At 42.9% G+C, this 23,682-nt stretch overlaps 1 protein-coding gene across 1 annotated transcript in view; it reads right to left on the bottom strand.

Moving 5' to 3' along the window:
• The window catches only part of RGS5 (regulator of G protein signaling 5), a 43,837-nt gene that overhangs the window by 6,390 nt on the left and 13,765 nt on the right, over positions 1-23,682 (bottom strand). Inside the window, exons 2-3 of the mRNA XM_002920096.4 lie at positions 14,939-15,049; positions 7,747-7,808 (exon numbers count right to left, since the gene is read on the bottom strand). Of these exons, the coding sequence (XP_002920142.2) occupies positions 7,747-7,808; positions 14,939-15,049 (173 nt within the window). The remainder of the gene's footprint in view (positions 1-7,746; positions 7,809-14,938; positions 15,050-23,682) is intronic.

Below are 23,682 nucleotides of genomic sequence, written 5' to 3'. Positions count from 1 at the left end.
AGAAGGGTCTTAAGCTCATTTTAAGTTTAGGGAGGGCCCCATGAGAAAGGGACATTCAGTTTGAGATGTGAGGATGGGTGGGAAGGGACCCAATGAAGTTACAAAGCCCTGAGTAGTTTACTCTGCCCATCAATCATAGGTCAGTTTTTAAAACATACTGAATTTCATTTAATTACAACTCTTGTGATTGTGTTTTCAGTGTGCTGTAGACTTCAGCTTACTTTAAAATATGTTTACATACTTGTAATATATGTATACATACATAAGCCCGTATAGAAATACGTCTACTAGGGGCTCTTGGGCCTGATCCCTGTGTTTCTTTTTCTTTCTTAACTTGCACAGTGAGAGGTGAGTAGAAGGCAAGCTAAAGATTTAGGAAGGCACTAGAGAGGAATAAAGGAAAAATCACTCTGTATGTTCAATATTTTCCTCATTTTTAAAACTAGGTGTATATATATTTTAAACCCGAAGTCCAACAAACGCATATCTATAGAGAGAACCCATGTCCACGTATTATCCAAGGAAAGTAGATTTCCAAAGGGAGGGGAGAAGAATTCCAGTTTTGCACAGACTGTCACAACCACTGGCCAGCTCTCTGTGTCACTTTGCCTCCCAGGGCAGAAGCAGGACGACTGTCACCAGTAAATACATCAGGGTCCAGTGTCGTCGTAACTGGCTCCCATCGGGAGACACTCGTTCGCCATTCATCCGTCCTGGGGAACACATGCATGAAGTGAACTCATTTCCTTTGACCTCATTTCAGTCTACTGGCCTTTCCCTCGACTATTTCTCTGTCCTGCTTCTTATAGACTCTCAGCTTCCACTCATTCATCCTCGCCAGACACACAGATTTCATACAGCGTGTATATAGCGCGTGCGATGATTAAAGCAGCATCTTTGGTTGTCTTTTTTTTTTCAATTTACCTTCAATACATTTTTATTGTCCGCATGCCCCTCACAGTCCCCTGCAACCACATGCCATTCCAAAGAAACAGAATGGGTAAGTGATAATTAACTTAGATTAGCCACACCGGCAATTTCTGGCTCTACACAAAACACTTTGCATTTTAATCCCCACTTTTGGTAGTTCACCTAAAAAAAATTTTTTTTTAATTGTTCAACATCTAAAAATACATCTGGGGGTGATGAATGGTAGGCATGATAAGCAATTTGCTCTAGAAACCTAGCTTACTATAAAACCGTTTGGTAACATGCGTCTGGATAAAATCAGGTGTGTTTTCCCTCTCTCCCTGCCCATATATTTTTTTACTAAGGATTTTACTATATTTTTGGCATCATTTGTTCTAATTTAGTGACACCGGAGTCAACATATATGTTAAAAGAAGGTCTAAATCTCTCTGTCATGGTTAAAGTTTTCATTGTTTCTTAAACAAAAGGTGTCAGATAGTCTTTGTTGAAATGGAAAGATTCCCAGGCACTTTTTGCTGCCTGGAAATGACAGCAGGAATGAAGTCTGAGGAGCGCCCACACAAGACTGTGGAGGAAACTATAACTTCACAGGGTAAGTCTGTGGCCAATTTACTCTCATCCGGCCCATGTCTCCACAACCGATCAGGCACTCTGAATCACCCATTCCACATCTAAAGGTACAGATAAAATCCCAGTCCTCCCAAGTATTGTTATTTATGATCTGAGGACACATGCCAGGACTCCAGAACTATGTTAACGTTTACCAGGCATCTGGGGGTGGGGGGTGCTTGGAAAATAACTTCCCAGTGAAGTAAATCCATTTCCTGGGTACTGGCTTTGTCACTCTCCTTGAATTCTACATTATTTCAAGGCTTTTTATCAATGCACTCACTTTGAACAGAGACTCATTAAACGGCTTTATACTCTATTGGTCTGGGAGATGCTTAAAGCTATTCTTTCTCTCCACTGGCTTTTGAGAATTCTCTGGATGGCCCCTTGGTAGGACCTCAAGTCACTCTCCAGATACCTTCTCTTTCTTAGCCTCTGGGTTTCTACTGGTCTGTTCCCTAATACTCTCTGTTCAATTCCCATAACCCCTGAAGAAGTTCTCTTGGGTCAGAGCAAAATCGACTCCAGGAGGAATGTGTCTATTCTGCAAAGTTCACACACATCTTCTCTGGCGCACACCCTTGCCAGCCCACTCTGCACCCTAAGGGAGCCCCCAACACACATCTCCGTAAATCCCCGCATTCTTCCCCCCTGAGCCTGCACAGAGCCTCAGGATACTTGTCAACACAGCTCTGCAGGTGTCCGGTACTCAGGCAGCAGAGGAAGCCCACCTGACCTCTGGTCTTGTGGCAGTAGTCTGGGGGGTGACCCGCATTATAGTCCCAGAGCTGGCCCCAATGAATGGTGTCACTTTTGACATCCCAGCAAAATAGTGTAGCAGCCCTACCAAAGAACAAAATGAAGCCGGCTATATTTTCCTTTGAAAATAAAAGGAGTGTTAGACAAAGCCAAGGCAGTTTGGTATAATAAAAATATCGAAAACGAGATTAGAATAAATCTCTTCTCCTAGAGGAAAGACAGTGAAATTCAATGAACAGGCAGCTGGTAGGTGCCACTGCGTAGCTCGCTGGCTCAGAGCACGGGCTCTGGCGTCAAGGCTGCATGCGGCGGACCCTGCGCACCGCAGAAGCACGGTAACTCGGGCAAGTTTGGCACGCTTTCCGAGCCTCTGCTGCCTCATCTGTTGAGCAGATATACTCATGGAACCCACCTGATACGGTTGCTGTAAGGAGTCAGTAATTCGTGTAAAGCTCATATGGTGTCGAACAGGAGAGCTCGCTCAGTGAGTGCTGGCTTTCATCGTTATTATCCACTCCCAATTTAAAATTAGTCTCTAATCACCATCTAAAACCCAACTGAAATGTTGCCTCATATGGGAGGTATACTACCCTGCACTTGCTCTCGAAGATTCTATCATGATGAGGGAGGAGCTCACTTTGTTGAAACTGTCGCTTACCTGCTGCTCTTCTCCGAGAGGCAGTCAATTCTTTCAGTTCAAGGTTTGAGTTTTATTTACTTTTGCCTCTCTTTCACATCCCACCTTCTAGTCTAAATCTGTGCCTAACTTTTTTTTTTTTTTAAGAGAGAGAGAGCGCGAGTGTGAGTGGGTGGAGGGGGCCAATGGGAGGGGCGGGAGGGGAGAGAGAGAGACAGAATCTCAAGCAGGCTCCACACTCAGCACAGAGCCCAACATGGGGCTCATGACCCTGAGATCATGACCTGAACTGAAATCAAGAGTTGGCCGCTTAACCAATTGAGCCACCCAGGCACCCCTATGCTTAACATTTAATAGATTTGTGCTGAAGTAAATAAGACCCATTAAGGGAAGCATTTGCTTTCAAGTCACAGAACCAAAGAACAGAAACTTAGAAGAAAAATAAATTTTCTGCTACCACTCTAATATTTTGTTTCCTAAGCAAGTTACCTAACCTCAGTTTGCTTTTCTGAAAAATAGAGATTGTTATTGTACCTAAGTCCTAGAATTATTACACTCATTAAATAAACCAATATATGCAAAGTGCTTTGGACAGTGCCTGGTCCATGGTGAATAATACATGGAAGTTCTTGCTTATATCATTATCATTATTGCTTCAAAGAAATTTGTGGCTGCCAGTAAGACGAGGACATAGATGAGCCAGAAAAGAGAAGGGAGAATAGTGGAATCCAAAGAGAGAGAAGCAGAAGGCGGAGGCAAAGATAGGAAAAAAGAGAAAGAGAGAGAGCAAGAGAGAGAAAGAGAGAAAGCACGAGAAGGCTAGGTCCAGGCTCTTCCATTCCCCATGGTAGAGTCCAGATCTCAAGGGTATCTCAGGAAATATTCTGACCTTTTGGAGCTCCTGGGAAAAAAAGAATTCACAAAAAATCTTTGCTACTATTAGATTGTGTTTCATTCCTCCTCTGCTTTTAAAGACAGTCACATGGAGAAATTTAATGTCACTGTCTTACTTAAGCTCCCAGGTCCAATCTGTTTTTGTGTTTAATGAACAACACATTGGTTATTTGTCCCATGGACTTAATGAAAACAGATGGCGTCACCTACAGAATTGAACACAAAACGTGTAAGAAATTGACATACTTTCAAAACAGAGTCAAATACACTGGAGGATTAAAAATGATTTTTTAAAGGAGGAAAGGTAAGAGAAATCTTGTTAGCTGGAAAAGAAGATTGAGTAGCACGTTAATTATCTTATTTTTAAGAGGTTAGGTACCAACTGATTTCATTTCCACTCAAGAAAAATGTGGATTTAAGGAATACTTGGGAACTCTATCAATTGTGAGTCAATATCCTAGATTAGCAGAACAGAATGCCAAACGTTCTTTATAAATCAGCTTAGGTGCCCCTTCTCAAGGTGAAATGGTTTCGCTTATCCAATCAAACATGCAAGAAGGGATTGTGGTATTTCAAATGCGTCAATTTCTCAAATGTATCTTTCTCCGTTGCCTATTTTGCATCAATCACAGCTAAGGTTAGAGATTTCTGATTATAGACTATTAGTTTTAGTCAAATAAAAACATCTCAGGAGAACCAAGTTGCTGAGGTTTGGCTGAAATTTATTCATGAGGCACAGTAGCTGGTGTTGGGAGAGTAGGTCAAATGTTGTTCTGAAGGTTGATGGGGCCAGCGTAGAATTATTTGGGCGTGACAATCTTTCCATTAGTCCTTCTCTAGGGATAGCTAGACAAAGAGAACCAGAGAGCAAAGACAACTAGCAGGAGAGAGAGGCGGAGCAAGAAGGGGAGTCATGGAGAAAAGCAGGGCAGAGGGGAAAATGGGAAAATAAACAGAGAGATAGTCTCCAAGATAGACTTGGAGAGAGAGAGGCTGTCTTATTTACTAATGGCCTTTCCTCCCTTAGGGCGTGGCTCTCCTTTGTTTCCGTGAGATCTCTCTATTCATACCAGAACCCCTCCTTTTCACTTGAGCTAGTTTGAATATAGAGATACCCTTTCAAAGGAAGAATTTTGACCTGAATGATTATCAAACGCATTTCCACTTATCACTTGGGGAAATCAATTGCCCGAATTTTAAAAATGTTAATTACCGCTTCTGATTACCCCCCTTTCTTTATCCCTTTCTCTGCTTGACTTATTTCACTTAGCATTATCTCCTCCAGTGACGTCCTTGTTGCAGCAAATGTTGAGAAATCGTTCTTTTTGATAGCTGAATAATATTCCATTGTATATATGGACCACAACTTCTTAATCCAGTCATCTGTTGAAGGGCATCTCGGTTCCCTCCATGATTTAGCTATTGTGGACAGAGCTGCTATGAACATTGGGGTGCATATGGCCCTTCTCTTCACTACGTCTCTATCATCAGAAGGGGGAATGAAGCATGAGAGACTATGGACTCTGAGAAACAAACTGAGGGCTTCAGAGGGGAGGGGGTGGGGGAATGGGATAGACTGGTGATGGGTAGTAAGGAGGGCACGTATTGCATGGTGCACTGGGTGTTATACGCAACTAATGAATCATGGAACTTTACATCAAAAACCAGGGATGTGCTGTATGGTGACTAACATAATATAATAAAAAAATATTTTAAAAAGTGTTAATTACTTAGGAGGATAATTATGTAGAATTTAAGATTATATGGGCACTCTCAATCTCTAAAACAAATAAATGAATCTTTTAAAAAAAGATTATACGGACATACACACATATACACAGATACATACTATATAACACATATATATGCATATGTAATGTTTAAATATATATAATTAAGTGAAATGTGAATATTATATATAGATATCTATGCAAACACACACCCGTGAATATATATTTTCCCCATTGAGAAGTAGAAAACATTACTGTGAGAATCTCAGCCTCGAGGTCACACCATGGTAATTATCTATTTGCAACCTGAAAGACTTCAGTCTCTCCACAAATGCTAAGGTGTTAACACGGACTCTGGCTTAACTTTTACCCCTATCTTTCTTACACCAATAGCTCCCTGTCTCCTACAGTCCTGAAACATATAAACATGTGGACCAAAGGATTAGGGTGACTGAAAAGGATTGTATATGGGCACATAAATATATACCCTTCTCCTTAATGGTTTTGCAAACATGAAAATAGTTCTGCTAATTCTCGGGGTTTCTTGAACATAGCAAGATATACGTGCACCCACGATACTGAGCATTCATAATGCATCAATATACCTTCCGTCAGATTGCAATTGGCCCCAAAACCATTGTGTAAGACAAGAAATAAGTCAATTGATAAACATATATATTTTTCTCTTGGTGGACCTCATGGGGTTTCTGGGTCCAGCATATTAATGAATGAATTCATTCATTCACCCATTAAGTCAACAAACATTTACTGAACACTTTATATGTGTCCGGGCAGGGTATTCTGTTTGCCACAAGCAATACAGAGAGAATCAAAAGTGGATAAGATTAAGAAAGTTATGAAGTCGAAGTTTGGCTGTTCTGCCTCCAGATGTAAGATAATGATTCTATCTCAGGTGAACAGAAGCTTCCCTACCAAAAACAAGACATAAAAATAATTTCATTCACAATTCAACATATGTTCTTTGCTTATCTACTCTGGGCCTATTGACCATGATACTCCGGTGAGAAATACTTTTTAAATCCTTATTTTTGCAAAGCGTCTAACAAAGTTTCATATGCCATTCTTGGGGTAAAGATGGAGAAATATGGGTTCGCTATCTTAAATTGAATCGTATTCTTGAAACAAACTATTCAACAAATTTATTCTCCCCCTATTGTGCGCTTCTTATTGGGAGATTTTTCAGACCCAAAGATTGAGACGTGGCTGTCACTGAGTTTATAATGTATCATAGGAGGGAGATGCCTATGAAAAAGTACACGGTAGCAAGTATTAAGCAGGAGAAAAGTTGTGCAGACAGATGCTCTGATAGCTCAGAGCGAGATCATTCTGGATGGCCAAGAAAGACCAGGACTTCAGTGTTTAGATTCACTTTTATAGGAGAGGAAGAATTTCGACAGAGAGAGATATGAATGCAAAGTGTTCCAGCCAAAAGGATTGCATGCAGAAATTCCCGAGGGAGGAGAGAACACTTCAGTATGGCTGCAGACCAGCCATCGAGTTATCCTGGAGAATCTTGAACATTGGAAACTTGAACTTGAAACCGTAGGCCTTGGGAATTGGCAGGGATTTGCCTTAGGGGAAAGACAAGTAGTGCTCAGGTGTATGGGGATTAGTTTGGAAACGGGCTCTTGCAGGCACTTTTGTCATGTCTTGAATGAAGATAGAAAGGCAAGCACCAGAAGAGGAAACCAAGGCTGGGGGAGAGGACAATCCATGTCTGGCCACAAAAGAAGTGAAGAGCAGCTTGGACTGGGACATAGTCACCAACCCGTGCTTCCTTATCCAGTGACCTGCACATCGCTCTGGCCAACCCTTGTCAAGCCGTTCTGAGGCTAAGCTGGAAAAGGCAGTATCTCTCTTTTACTGATGAAAACATTAAGCACACGGGTCAAGCCACATGAGTAAGCAAGACAGACGGGAAAACAACGTGTAATCCCGAGTCCTCAGGACATTTTATTTTCACATTGTCTGTCTTCCAGTGCAAGTAGACCTTCCTCTTCTCATGGGCTGGATGACCACACTCCCTTGACATCCTTCCCTTGCTGAGACCACTTTGAAAAATGGAAGAAATGTCAGAATTGGAGAAGAAGGACACAGGCAATACAAAGGTGTTTTTTTTGCCTCTGTCTCTGCCCTGACCTTTTATAAAAGACAATTCCAACTTACAGTTGTTCTGCAGAAGTTTATCCAGGGAGTCACGCCACTGCAGGGCCTCATCCAGCGAGGGTCTAAATCAAGCATTCGGGGGGGGGGTGGAAAAAAGCAACAGCCATGAGAAGGGAATTAACCACATTCACTGTCAATGTCTTGGAACCACTTTCCTTAGATACGATACATCCAGTGACCCATCCTCAGGACAAGGGAGTTTGAGTTATTTTCTTTCTTTCTTTCTTTCTTTCTTTCTTTCTTTCTTTCTTTCTTTCTTTCTTTTTTAAAGATTTTATTTATTTATTCAACAGAGATAGAGACAGCCAGCGAGAGAGGGAGCACAAGCAGGGGGAGTGGGAGAGGAAGAAGCAGGCTCATAGCGGAGGAGCCTGATGTGGGACTCGATCCCATAACGCCGGGATCACTCCCTGAGCCGAAGGCAGCCGCTTAACCGCTGTGCCACCCAGGCGCCCTGAGTTATTTTCTTTCTAACAATCAGGTTTGGTGGTCTGGGTTTCCTTTCACACATCAATACTGTATATTTTCTTTTTTTTTTTTTTAAGATTTTATTTATTTATTTGAGAGAGCAAGAGCAAGAGGAGCAGCAGAGGGAGAGGGAGAGGCAGGCTCCCCACTGAGCAGGGAGCCCAATGTGGGACTCGATCCCAGGACCCTGGGATCACGACCTGAGCTGAAGTCAAATGTTCAACCAACTGAGCCACCCAAGTGCCCCGATATTGTGTATTTTCATCTCCTTTTGAACAATCTGTTTAGGTCTCTCTCTTTTTAGAAGTAAAGTCTATTTGCTATGAAGCTGTGTCTTGACATTCTTATATATCCCATGACAGTATCTCCAAGTGTGACCTTTTTTTCCCCAAATGTAACTGAATGAAATCCAGTCGCCCCGTTATAGGGATAGAACTCACGTTCTCTGCCTCACCAGAGCTCCGCTCTACCCCTTTACCTGCCCAATTTAATCAGCAAAGGGCATTTGATTCCACGTCCCCATCCCACTGCCATCAGTAAGGCTGCTGGAAGATGGAATGTGGGAGGCTGCTCACGGTGGAAATGTGATCATGGTACGTCTCCATTTTTAAAAATCTCGGTGCCTCTTTCCTGCCCAGTGAGTATAGGATAATGATTTTTAAAAGATTTTCTCTTTCTGAGAGGAAAAGTGGTCATACATCGTGAACGCGAATGTTGTACATAAATGCTGTAAATGCTGACTGACAAGGAGAAGGTAATAGCCAACACATAATTCCCCTTAGGCTGTTGTTACTTTACCATTTATCTATGCAGAGACCCTGCAGTTATGTCGTTCTAACCACCAATGCTTCTCTCACAGCAGGAGAGCGTCAGGGCACCTGACGCTGTCTGGGAAAAATGGCTGACTGTGCTCTGCCGGGGCTCCCCTGCTCTAACTCTTGCATTGTGATGTGGGTTCTCCCTTGTCAAATCAAGAGACTAACAGGGCATGTATTGGAATAGTAAGGCCAATGAAGGTGTTTTTCCTAAATTGGAACTTCCTTAGCTCTTCGCCTTTTTTTTTTAATCTACTCTTCAGACAGTCCAGGAACGTTCCTGCTTCCCTGCTTCCGTGTGTGTGTGTGTGTGTGTGTGTGTGTGTGTTTTAATAATATCTCAGGGTTTTAAGCATTCAGATTAGCAGCTGAGGTTGGTAAGACAATTGCCAATTCCACTTTTCCCTGGGCTGTCCAGGCTTAGATACAGCGTCACTTTATTTATGTAAGGAGTCCAAGATGGCAGTAGCTTTTTTTGGCTGAAGTGCTGTGACTACTGCCTTCACTTCCCTGTTCTTCATTGCAGGATATGTACAGATTTGGCGTCTTAATTGTTTGACTTTCCATAAAGCTTTACGTTTTTACTATTTGAAGATTAAACATGGTGGAAAAAACCTCACGTGGTTCCTGTTTTCCTGGCTAGAAACAGAGGGATCAACGATCAAGAGCTCCACACCAATTCCTCGGAAATTTATTTTTAATCAGTGAACGACCTTCCCTCCCCTATTTTCTTCTGGTTCGTATAAAGGAGCACAGGAAAGAGACATGACATGAAGTAGGGAATGCAAGTATTTTTCTGCCATATTTTATTTCTAACCAGAAAAGAGCTCGTTTTCTAGAGGTCGTAACTCCTTTTGGCTCTTCATTATAACTCTCTTCCTATGTGTATATTATTTCCTACCTACATTTCTAGTATCAGGGCTTACACATCTTAATTTCTTCACTACAGCGGGCTCAGTGTTCTGCACGTAATAGACACACACCAAGGCTCTATTGATTGTTGACAGAAACAGCAGGACGTTACATAACTGGACAAAGGAAGCAGAGCAAGGGGAAGGCCTGCCTACTCACCGAATCTCTTTCTGATTTTATAAATATTCTCGTGAAATGAAATCACCTTCCATCCCCCTCCTTTCCTCTGGTTAGTATAGACGAGCACAGGAAGAAGAAATGACATAAGCAGGTGCACCAAACTTAAGCACGCTACCCGACCCAATTTGTCCCAAATGGTCTTGTTAGAACCAGGCTAATGATCAGTAGCAACGGTACGTCACAGCCAAGATTAAATTCCTGAAAAGGACATGTGCAGAGCCCGCCTGGGGGGTAAATTAGTCCAAATTGATTGAAGGACACAGTTGAGCGGGACGCATGCCCCGCATCATAAAGCCCCATGTTCTGATTACCAAACCAGGAGGTAACAGAGGTTCATCCTGTCCTGATTCTCAGAATTTGCCAGCCCTTATTAAGTCCGACTTCTTTGGAAACAAGCTAGATGCAGATCTAAATGGCCAATAAGTGCCCTGGTTTGCAAGGTCATCACTGACCACAGAGAGTGGGCATGGAGTCTCTGTGTGCGGGTGTGGGGGGAGGGGCAGGAAGCCAGTTCACATGAAAGGCAAAATCAACATTTATAGAGATGATTAGCTGTGTGTTTTATAATGCCCGGTGTAAATGCCAACTGGTCCAGGAAGTGACCGTCTCGACTGGGAGCGTTCTCTCTCTTTCCTATACTCTTCCCTGTGTACTTGTGGGCTCTCTGACATGGTAACAATGCACTCACGGCCTACAGGTAGAGTCTGTGGGTCATGGAGAATCTCTCCTGTTCCACCTCTCCGAGGGCACACCCCCCACAGCACTAATCAGGGCTGCAATAAGCATGCGTCCAATGCAAACAGTCATGATGGTTCCGTGGTCCCACAGTCAGTCTGGTTGAAGAAAGCCATAAATGACCCGAAACTTTGATTTCAAAAATGTTAGTCCCATGAACCATTGCTCCTGTTGGCAGCTCTGACGCTTCCCAAGCTGTAACCATGGGAAAGTGTTTTAACCGCTCTAAACACCAGTGATTTCCTTTCCTTGTTTTTTTAAATCTACACAGTCCCTGGCACACGTTTAAACACTTCTGGTAATGTTCCCACACGCTCTTCTTCTTGACAAGGGAAATGAAATTCCAGTTATTTATTGGCACTTAGTGCCTGGTCTGCGCTCCCTTCCTTCTCCACAGGGCAATACGGTCATGACTCCTCTCAAGTCCATTCATGGATATTTGTTAAGCCCTTACCCCACAGCCAACAGTGACCTGGGTGCCGAGGGTGGGGATGCAGATAAAAAAACACCTGCCACTTTTCGTTGTCTCTCTGTGGGCCAAACATAGTACATAGAGCTGCAATCCTGGCTGTGATGCCCGCTTTGCAGTTCACCTGGTGACAGTATGGGTATGGGAACACTTGGTAACCTTGCTCCCCTGTGCATGGCTGGGTCCTGCTTCTGTGTGGAGGACATTCTAGAGGTATAAAGTGGTGAAATGCACCAGCAAAATGTAGTTAAAAATTAGTATCAGGGCGCCTGGGTAGCTCAGTCAGTTAGGCATCTGCCTTCTGCTCAGGCCATGATCCCGGGGTCCTGGGATCGAGACCCGCATCTGGTTCCCAGCTCAGCGGGGAGTCTGCTCCTCTCTCTGCCTCCTCCCCCTGCCTTGTACTTCTCCCTCTCTCTCTCTCTCAAATAAATAAAAGCTTTAACAAAAATTAGTGGCATAAGCAGGGGGAAAAGGAACATCTAGGATATAAAATAAACTATCTGTATCAGCTCCTGAACATTTCACAATTGATTCTATGACAAGCCATGGTAATAGTTACCGCAAACGAAATTCATGGGGTGCACTGATTTGTTTACTACTCATTATGAGGACCTGGAGCACAGCCTTGGGGAATGCTCATGTATGGAGAAGGTGGGCAAAAGTGGCAGTCCTTAGAGAGACAGAAGAAGGCAGGGTTAGGAGTGAAGCAAGAGAGTTTTTGGAGGAGTGAAGCAAGAGAGTTTTTGGGAGGCCAACCATTGAGCAGAACCAAATGCTGGCAACGGGTCAAAGGTGAGGATTTAGAGAGGGTTCCAGTGGGTAGTAATGTTTAAACCGGATAAGCAAGAGCGAAGAGAAAATCCTGGAAGCAGCAGCTTTTCTGAAAGGAGATTCAAAACCAAGCCAGCATCGCTGAGAGTCACTCAGAAGAGAGTCGAGCAGACGTTGAGGAAGTGGGGCCCATCTCCAGACTGAGTCTTGTCAGTCGCACCGGACCACTTCCTGGAGCACATCCTTCTGCTTCAGACTGAGATGGAGATAATGTGACACCTGTTAGCTGAGCAGCCAATCATGCATTAATAGTTAGAAGTCTGCCAGCATTAATCACAGTTCTTCCGAAACAAGTTACATAGCCTTGTGGGTTTTGCCTTTATAAGCCTGGACCTCACGCTGGCTACTGGGAGCACATTTTCAATTTCGGTCGACTCGGCGTCTCCTAGATTGCCATCCCTAAGACCCTAATAGGTGCTTTGGTTGTTTGACGGTCTCTTCTTGATTGACACAATCTGTTTCTAGAACTAGCTGATGAAAGCAAGAGAAAGGAAGAGGAGTAGGAGTGAGGGCCGAGAGAGTTTTTTCAGAGTGGAACTTGGGCCCAGAGGGAGAAGGGCAATTAAGAATACTAAAATGGTAACAGACGCTGGCTATGGGTGGGAGGGATATAGGAAACTCTTTTCTATTTTTTTCGGCTTCTGTTTTTCTAATGAGAAAAATAAAAACACTTAAAAAATAGAAAATGCTTTTTTTGAGACAGGGTTGGAGGGGCAGAGGGAGAAGGAGGGAGAGAATCTTAAGCAGGCTCCACACCCAGCGCAGAGCCTGACATAGAGCCTGACATGGGGCTCTATAGCACGACCCTGAGATCGTGACCTGAGCTAAAAATAAGAGTCGGAAGTTTAACCAACCAAGACACCCAGGTGCCCCAGAAAATGCTTTTTACAAAAGGGATTGCTTTTTTTTAAGATGAGAGGGTTAAAAATACCTTCAGTCTGGAGGTTTATTTTCTTCTCTGAGAGAAGAACATGGGTACAAAAATACAGAGAAATTTTAAGTGGGGAGAAGAGAGACTGAGCTCATGCAGAACACAGTCTTTTCCTGTTAGTTAGAAGGCATGGACATTTGCCAAACCCGAAGAGGTGAAATGGGTTTAGGGCTGGGAAGAGGGTGGGAAAGGCTTGCAGTGGTCACTGTGACAAATAAGGACACACAAACAGTCTCTAGGGATATGAAGGATTTTTCTCCCCAAAACAATTCCAACTAACTCCTGGAAAAAGAAAGGAGGTTGAAGACAAGAGAAGAAAATCATCCAGTAAATATCAACCCAGCTTTCCTTCCAAACTGCTTCTGTCTGAATCCCTGTTAAGCCAAAAAGCTAAGTGTCTGTGTGGAACATTAAAGCAGAGAATCAAAGCAGGAAAAGTAGTACCATATTTTTAAAAGTGAATTCCTCCAGATCTATAATCACCACATTGTTTACTTCAAAATAGGGTTTTTTTTTGTTTTGTTTTTGTTTTTTTGATCTGTTGCTGCTATGAAATGTGGTTCTTATTCCCCACAAGTGCCTGGTGCCTGCCACTTGCCACTGAATTAGCTTCCGCTTTCTAAATGCAACAAACTCAATTAGGCCTCACTTCCTGTTGGGGATCACTTCAGGTAATAAGAGGAGAATGGAACTATCCACTTAGGTTGAGGGAAAAAGATTTAAACAGAAGAATCCATCTTTTTATCTCCCAACCAATCCAGCTGTATTAAGTTGAAGGTCCTTTGGACCAAGAAAAGATTGGCCAGTTTATACAGATGTCAAATTTAAAAAGAAATGGAGGTTAAAAGGGATTCCTGTGTTTTTACCGCCCTTCTGAGATCTCCTCGAAGATTTCAGATAGCAGAATGAAGGAATTCGAGTACATTTGGCCCTTCCTTCTTCCCACTCTCCTTTCTTGATTTTCACACCCATGACAATGTTTGAAGGGGAAGATGGAGGGTGTCCGGGGGGAAGGATTTTAACAGTGGGAAGTCGTGTGTGTGCTGCGGATAGTGTTACCAAGTCACAGCAGACTCCCTGCAAACGGGGAGCTGCCCTCACTGCCGTAACAGCTTGACTCTGTAGAATTATAGTTTCGCTCCATGCCTACATTGATGGAAGCACGTGTGGAAAAGTGGGGGAGACGGGAGAGAGCTACAGAAGTCCAGTCAGGAAGACTAATTTATGCGCTGGGGTTAAAAACGCTTCATGTACATTAAATAGAGTTGGCCGGGCAAGAATTCATTCCTCTGTCAAGGAACAGACTTCTGCCCCTTTGTTGGACCCTAAAGGAATCATATTTTGGAGAAGAAGCTATTAGGCTTAAATTGTCTTCCCCAGTCTTAGCATCTTCCTGAGGGAAATGTTTCCATTTCTATCTTCCCGCTGACGAAGCAGCCTTGGCTCCTTCCTTAGCAGGTGAGCGTCCAGTGATCTTAAGTAACTGGGTCAGGAGGGGTTACCTGACCCCCAGGCAGCAGGTGAATAGGTATTTTTTGTCACGCTTCTGTGTGGTAAATGATTGAGGAGGAGGCTGGTGCCATTTTATAAGGTATGGTCTGTCTCTCAGACGAGGTCCCAAGGCAGGGCCTTCTCTTTATTGCTTAAGTAACCTGACGGTATCCGATATTATGCTCCAGACATAGTAGAGTAAAAAATGCTTATTTACAAACCAACTCTCTGAGGGGTCTTATGATCTTCAATGAGTAATCGAGAGTGGAGAGCTCTCCAGATGAGGGATGGTGCTATACACTTGAGAAATAACCACCCTCTGGAGGAAAAGGAGTGGAATCCATGCTCATGACTCACTTCTGGGTCTTGGCTGGTTTCTCCGGCTTCTCATTGTATGGAATGACAAGGTCAACAGCCGAGTCTGGCTTCTGGAGGAGAATTCCCAACTTGATCTTAATCTCCTTGGCCCTGAAAGAAAAGATAGAAGGAGGAATGGGAACACCATATGAGCATACAGATCTGAAGCAGATTTCTTTCTGTGTCAGAGAAACAATAATGAACAAATCCCCATTTTTACTGCTGGGGCAGGAAGAATACTAATGTAGAAATGAGAACACATGCGTTCTAATAATTAACATGTATCAAGCTCTTCTTATGTCCCTGGCTAATATGCATTATCTCATTTCATTCTTAATTACTGTTTTGCATGTATTCTTTCACTTTATATGTAACAGATACTATAGTATTATTCCCATTTTACAGATGAAGACACTGAAAGTCAGAGTATTTAAATAACTTCCTTAAGATGACCCAGCCTGTCTGTGGTGGAGATGGGACCGGAGCCCACACCGTCTGACTCCAGAGTTCAAGGTGAGCTACTCACTGCGTTGCCTACCTGACTTCTGAGGGCTCTGGTCCCAGATCTGCCATTAATTAGATGTAGACTGTTTGAAAAAAATCATCGAGTCCTAAATACCTGGACCTCCTGGGACAGCACAATGCATGGCGACACCATCAACACTCAGAAACATTCACCAGCGTCAACAAAAAATATCTTGAATTTGTTCCTCACAAATCTGCTAACATTTATCTCCAAGTCCATGCTAATCTTAACCAAAATCTTCAAGAGTGGTGATGGGATTCATCTTGTGGCCGGCTAGGGTTTTGCTGCTATAAATAGATTTTGCCCATCCATTCACATGGAGACAGTGATGAGACAATTTAAGTAAATACAACATGTGAGATTAACAATCATGGATACCAGAGAGAAAAAAATGAAGGAAATGGACTGCATGCCTTACCAAAAAACCCTATAAATATTGAATCTTATCATAGTTTCCTTTGGTAACATAAATATAATTTTCAAACTATGATCTAGGTTTAGTCACTTCTACCATGTCTTTCCTTTCCATTTCTTTCTGCGTCCGTTCTTTCCCTAGAACCCTCTCTCTGGCTGAAGCAGAGCCAGCCACACCCCAGCAGATCGAGCTCACCCAAGCACCGCACTGTGCTTGAAACCGGGCAAGTTCCGCGGGGGAGCTTACATGACACACGAGAATAAGAATAAGTGTCATTTTGATTCCAAGCTCTGCAGGTTGCTTAAATTAACTAATGTTTTGGATTTTTTTTTTTTGCCTAGAAAACGGGACCGATAAAATAGTACATCCTCTTTTTCGTGATGATTAAATATGTGAATGCATGTGAATCACTTAGCAGAGCATTTGGCATATAATATTGCTTCTTCAAAGTTAGTTCTAACTGCATAATCATTTTTCCAACTGAGCTCAACCCTGTTCCCTAGCTTCAAGTACCAAATTAAAACATCCAAAAAGATTCCCACAAGTTACTAAGAATTACTACACCCACCACCTGCCATGTTCTAGCTCTGGAGACAAGAATCACCCATTTAATGTTTATCTGGAAGAGAAAGAAAACATTACAAGGGTAAGGAAAAGGGGTCGGGGGGAATGTATATAATACTTGTGGCTACCCTCTGCTGGCTAGTGTCCAGTAGGGAGGCCAGAAACGCCAGGTCCATTTTTGGGGCCAGGTCACAATGTCGCAGCCAGCTCTTGCAGACCTTCATCTGTTAACGCTCTCCTCCGGTCCCCAGATGCCCTTCACTCTGTGCGCCTAAGGGCAGCGTTCATGCAACAACTGTTTTCACCCTCGACCTTACTCAGTAGTTCACTCACCCACGTTTAGATAAGGATTATCTATCGAACGTGTCTCAGATGCTTGGTTTTTTGTTTGGTTGGTTTCTTAAGTTTTGGGTGGTTTCTTTCTTTCTTTTTTTTTTTCCTTTCAACTTCTGTTTCTTTTTTTCTCCGTATGTCTTTTGCTCCATTGGAGCTATTTGCTTTTGGAAAAGGTAGAGAGCTATTTGTATCTGATTGCCTGGTGAAAGAATAGGATGGACATGAAGGGGTAATTAGAACAAAGGAGCGGAGTGTTTTAAAATTTCATTTATCCGTTACTTCTTGATCGCGCTTCCTGTGTCAGCAGCAGACAGTAAACACATAAACACAACATGTGGTCCTTGCCTCCAAGGTACGGATAGCCTACTGGGGCCTCAAACTTGTAAGTGATCACAAGCAGCTATTCAAGGAGAGGATGTCCAGAGAGCAGCAGAGCCCTGGCCTGCAAGGGCAAATCAGGGGGACTTCTCGGAGGAGGCAGAGCGGGAACAGCAGTTTGCCAGGTGGACAAGAAAAGGGCAGACCTTCCAGGCAAAAAGGGGGGAATGTGCCTATTGTTGGGAAGGATGCAGAAGTAATCCTGTATGGCTTGAGTGTAAAGGGTGATTAGGGAGAGCAGAAAGCCAAGTTCGACGATGCTGGCTCACTCTGCCTACCCTTCCTGGTGAACCGAAGGATGACAGAGGAGACCGTAGAGCACTCAGCAGAGGGCAGCTCTGGGAGGAAAACCAAAAAAGGGGGTAAAACGACTGAAAGGTGCCTTCAAAGACGGTCTTTGTGTAAATGGGTGGCATCCTTTCTTACAAACTCAATCTGTTTCAAGTTTTTCTCTTGTTAACTCTTTCAAGAAGTATTTTCCCATAAAAACACCATCTATCAACGGTGGTTAAATTGTTAAGACATCCCACAAAAGCCTTTTAAAACCAGAATGAATCAGAACCCCAGTACGGTTTCATCGGTATCACTGCTTAAATAACATTTTTGTAGGATGATCTGGAAATCCATGGCCATTTGTAACATTGCCTATAGAAAACTATAGTGCGTTTCCTCAGGGTAGACAGACATACCAGTTCATCAGATTATGCTTTTCTTTGTACTTGCCCTGGGGATATAAAGGAGAAAGGGAATTCAGGGCTTTGTTAAAACTTTTTTTGATGGCTTCGACTCCTGGCTTCTTATATGTTCAAATATCAGACATTAAAGAGAGTCTATAAGGCAGAAGTCCATTTGGTTTAATTGGGAGTTTGCGGGAATACAGAGAATGAATATTATGATTGCATCTCTTTTTCTAAAACACTAAAAAGTTTACAGGATGAAGAGTTGTTGGACGCTAGAGTTGAAACCACTTGAAACCTTTTATTCTTTTTGCAAGGATAAACACTGTTACTACATTTGTTTTTCTCCTCAGGAGTTCCTGGAACAAGGGGGAAACAGTCCCCCTTGCCTTTTCCTCCCCACTCCTTACTCACACATATGGGAATAAAATAAACCAAGTGGAAAATCAAACAAAACGAAAGCTCAAACCTATCATTATATTTCCCCCCTTAAGAAAGAACTAGGAAGATCAGTAGGGGAAGAAAGGGATAAAGAAAGGGGGGCGTAATCAGAAGGGGGAATGAAGCATGAGAGACTATGGACTCTGAGAAACAAACTGAGAGGTTCAGAGGGGAGGGGGGCGGGGGAATGGGATAGACTAGTGATGGGTAGTAAGGAGGGCACGTATTGCATGGTGCACTGGGTGTTATACGCAACTAATGAATCATCGAACTTTACATCGGAAACCGGGATGTACTGTATGGTGACTAACATAATATAATAAAAAAACATTAAAAAAAAAAGAATCAACTTGGATGTCTCTGACATGAATTTAATGTCAAAAACAACCCCATCCAGAAAAGAAAACTTTCTGACATGTTGATGATGTCAATCCCATCTCGGGCTCTGTTTGACCCTACACTAGGCATTTTTCCTGGCTACGTTCCATTAATGCTGGTGAACAAGAAACAATTTTTATCTCCTTCCATCTCATCCCCATCTTTTTATTTTATTTTATTTTTTATTCTTTTTAATAATAATATTTTTTATTATATTATGTTAGTCACCATACAGTACATCCCTGGTTTCTGATGTAAAGTTCCATGATTCATTAGTTGCATATAACACCGTACATCCCTGGTTTCTGATGTAAAGTTCCATGATTCATTAGTTGCGTATAACACCCAGTGCACCATGCAATACATGCCCTCCTTACTACCCATCACCAGCCTATCCCAATCCCCCACTCCCCTCCCCTCTGAAGCCCTCATCTCATCCCCATCTTTGTACCCTTTGGTTTTACAAGAAAAACCTTGTTTTGAAATAAAATCGATTGAAATGCCTGGGTGAAATTTTAATTAAAACTCAGAGGAAGATAATTCCTTCTCTAGATGACTCACATTCGTGATTTCAAACTGGAAAGGGTTGGAGTAATTGTGGGGTTCGCGGCTTTAAAGCTGTGCCTCCTGTGGGTATACTGGCCAGGAAATCAAATTTCAAAAGGCTCTGGGGCACCTGGGTCCTTCCTTCTAATGAGTGAATTGAGTCACAGTTATTTGAGTCCAAGTTATTACCTTAAGGTCCCCGAGTATGAAAAAACAGTACAAGCAATCAGTCGAAACAGAAATATAGCTGAATTTTTAAAAAAGCAATTCCATTCAAGTAGAATATAGGAGAGTCGACTATATTGAAAGCCCTGTGCTAGGTTACAGAGATGGTTCCTTGCCTCGGAAACATTTGGAACAGTGGAATGTAGGACGCGTACGTGCAAACTACGTGCTAGGTATTTTTCTAGTCATTGACCACAGTGTATGGGCTATTCCAATGAAAGGCTACGGGCCCTCACCTCAAGGAGCATGAGCTGTGCGCCGATGTGATAATATGCAAGCAGTGCAACGGCAGACACAGCTCCAAAGGCTGCCCCTATTATACTCCCAGAGCCTTCTGTGTTTTTCCTTCATGGTCCTTATCAACTTGCACAGATATCTCTGTGTATGTATTTGGGTCTTGTCTCTCTCTCCCATTAGAGTGGCGGGTCTCCAACAGTATCTGTTTTGTTCACAATTCCAGTCTCAGCACATAGCTCAGGGCCTGGCATTCATGAGGTGCCCCCCCAAAAATCTGGTATGTAATTTGGCGAATCAAACACTGAATGAGTGAATTGAATTTCCAGCTAAGAGTAAAACTACATTTTGGGTTAAGTGAAATCCTGGGTTGTGGCACAGAAGAAGTCATGGAGCCCTGGGCTGTTCTTAATTTGGTGCTCTGGGTGGGAGAGGTAAAAAGCCACTGAAGGACTGCAAGGACTTTGAAGTGACTGAATTCAAGGGCGATCCGTTCAAGAGGTGGAAAGGCAAGTAAGGCTCCTCATTCAGTTCCTCACGCCGGAGCCCGGGTGATACGCTGATGAGAAGGGGCGGGGAGGGCAATGACAACCACCAGCAGTCTGATCAGAATCTACCGTGAGACCACAATTTATCAGGACTTAAAATAAACAAAAGCAGCCCGGAGGCGTAGACCCATCCTGTGGTTGGAAGACTGTCGGTCATCACAGGCAGGTTTCATTCTAGAGCCCAGACATCTCTTGGGAACAGTCAAGAGGAAAGACAAGATGGAGGACATTTGGGACGTATAGAGCCGGGCTTTCACATTTCCAGAGGAGGTGTCCCAACCCATGGCTTCTCAAGGACAATCCAGTTTAAAGTCAATTCAGCTTAAATCTGTGTCGCCGATGCCCCCTGCTGGTCATGGGGAAGTGTGTGTGTCAGCGGAGAATGAACCTAGAGAGCAGACCTGTGTGTTCCAGGCTGCTGCCTTCTGAAGAAACGCCACAGGACTAAAAAGGACATGCCCTTTCTTGGCTCCTAAAAGGGTAATAAATACCCAGAAAAATAAACAACAGTTTCGACAACACTTGTTAGCAACGGTCTCCGCAGCTGGAGAGAACTGCATCCACCAGAGTTAGCTGATCTGAGACACAATGGAAAAAATTAGCTCCTCTTGAGTTCCCCAGGTCGAGATGTGAACCCTGTAGACAGAAGCCAAGCTGAGACTGATGGAGAAAAGGAAGCCCAGAGGGTGTGTGTTCACCGGACAGGACCCATCTGGAAAGATTCATTTGGTGGAAGACTGGAAAAGCCTTCTTGTGGGAGGCTCTTAGAGCTGGAGTTGAATGGAGTTTGTTAGTCATCGATGGCTCTTTGAGAGGCAGGGGTTAGTAAGTGACCTTGAGAACTCTTAGCAGAATATAAAGAAATATCAATGGACAATCAGGTCCGTTCAGGAACTAAAATTCTCAACTTCCCAGGATCCTCGCAACATGGCCTCTTAAAATCAAGATCAATTCTCAAGTGTAGGGAGAAAGCTGTGCCGGGTCATTATGGTAGAGAGAGAATGTATCAGTTTGGCATCTGCCATTTTCCTGAATAAACGTACTTCAAGATGAACTACAGACAATTCACTCACTGCTTACGTTCAAGCTCCTACCTTGACTACCCCAGATTAACTTGTTATCTTCAGGTCCCTCAAGGTAACCCACAGGCAAGACTAGGGAGTCCACCAGGGCACTTATTTAAATAACCTGACTTTACTTCATAAGATCATAGTAGAGATAGAAAACGCTGGCCTCCGTAGTGTTCTCCTTTTGCTCACTTATTTATTCAACAAATTATTAAATGCTTGTCATGTGCCCTACACTATTATAGATTTTGAAATCCACAGTGGAACCAGGAAACAAGGTCTTCTCATGGAGTTTATATTTTAGTTGAATGAGACAAACACACACACACACAAAACAAAACAAGGAACCAAAACAATGAAATGAAAACTGTCTGCTGGTCATAATCGCTACAGTGTGACCTTGTGTATGTAGGAATTAGCTTCAGCCACATGCCCTAATAAGGAATTCACATTGCGCTGGTGGTCAGCAAGGTTTTAGAAAGACAATGCTCCAGAGGTGATTGCTATGGGTGTCTCGGCCGTCCTTATTGATTGGGATCAACATCAGATGCTTTGCCAGTTAGCAGAATATGTTAGAAATGAGTTTTTGCGTGTAGGTTTGTTCATTAGATAATGGGTTCTCCCCAGTCACGATAATGGCATTCAATTCATGTGGACCGGTGGCTTGCTGTGGAAACCCCCACCGTTTCATTGAAAGGTTACACAAATGTAATTATCTCTTCATCCTTAGAGATAGTACCTGCAGCATGATCCCTAAAATAGTCCTACATTCAAGCCTTGATTCTGAGAGTCCTTGTTGCCTGATACCACCTACAAGGGTATCAGAATCCTACCTCAGAATATTACTGTCTGACTGAATCTTTCCTACAAGTTGTGGTCAGAGCACAAAGAATGAGGACTTTACTGAGGTGAGAGGGCAAGTTGTGTAAACATTTTGCACCAGCTTGTTGATACTTACTTGCCTAAATAAGTACAGCCCAATTGGGCTTCACTGTATGTATGGTGGTCTTGCTTTCGTAAGCTGGTAGCAAAGTTGTGGAGCGAGAAGCAACCATCATCTATACCTAGCCATTAATAGCTACATTTATCTACCAAAAAGAACTGGATAGTTGGATATGAATAGTTGACTTAGGTTAGTTTTCAACAGCCACTTACTATCTGTGTGACCTTATACAAGTTATATCATGTCCCTTGGCCTTGGTTCCATCATTTGTTAAAAAAGGATAACAGTAGTGCCTTCAGCAAAAGAATTTCTGTGAGGAGTGTGTGAGATAAAGTATGTAAAAATTAGCACAGTGCCTGGAACATAAGTGGCATACAATATATGGTGGTGGTGGTCAACATCATCACCATCGTTACCTCCATCACCACTATCACCATCACTATCATCACCAGCATCATCATCATCATCACCACCATCACCACCATCACCACCATCACCGTAATCATCATCATCGCCATCACCGCTATCACCATCATTATCATCACCATCATCGCCATCACCAACATCATCATCACCACTATCACCATAATCATCATCAACATCACCACTATCACCATCACCATCATCACCATCATCACTATCACCAACATCATCATCATCATCACCACCATCACCATAATCATCATCAACACCATCGCCATCATCACTATCATCACCATGGCCTTCATTACCTACTTATGAAACTTCATCTTATACCACCTAGCATTATGGTTTGTAGCAATTTCCTTTAACCTTGGGGATATTAGTATTTGATCACATTAAGATCACTTTCTTTTGGTTGGATGAATGAACTCCATGCTGTGAAAGGTGAAATGAAAAGGAGTTACTCATGTCCATGGATTTTAAAATGGAACCAGGAGGCCATTAAAGAATTGGGACTTATATACATTCTCATAGGATGAAATCACAAACCCTCAACTGGGCCAAAGTGCAAATATGCCAAGGACTCAGACTAAACACCCGTGACTCGCTCTAGTAAGAGCTTTTGCCTAGTGATAACCTTAGCCACCAATTATGTTCAGCCAAGAGTTATTTCCTGCCATCAACACCAATAGAAATTCTTTGTAAACACCATGTATAAGCATTCCCGTTTGTCTTTAAAAACCCCTGACTTTTGTTCTCTGGTAGGGAGGGGATGCAATGGAAACAATGCAATTTGAGTTGCTACCTGAACCTGTATTTTCTGAGTTGCAATTCCGAGACCCCAAATAGAAGCTTTTGTTGTATTTTAGCTCTGCCTCTTTTCTCAGTTGACAATGCCTTCAACATTACTTTCTTCGTGATATGACAAAGATACCAAAGTGAGAGAATGAGGAAAAGTCAGAAGCAAATCCTGGTGATCCTATTCTGGGGAAGACAGGAGGAAAGCTAGGTGTAAAAAGCCAGGAGGGTCTTAGCAGTGACCA

The sequence above is a fragment of the Ailuropoda melanoleuca genome, chromosome 8, assembly GCF_002007445.2.
Source record: "Ailuropoda melanoleuca isolate Jingjing chromosome 8, ASM200744v2, whole genome shotgun sequence".
In the NCBI taxonomy this organism is placed as follows: Eukaryota; Metazoa; Chordata; class Mammalia; order Carnivora; family Ursidae; genus Ailuropoda; species Ailuropoda melanoleuca.
This window is presented reverse-complemented; position numbering and strand designations above follow the sequence as displayed.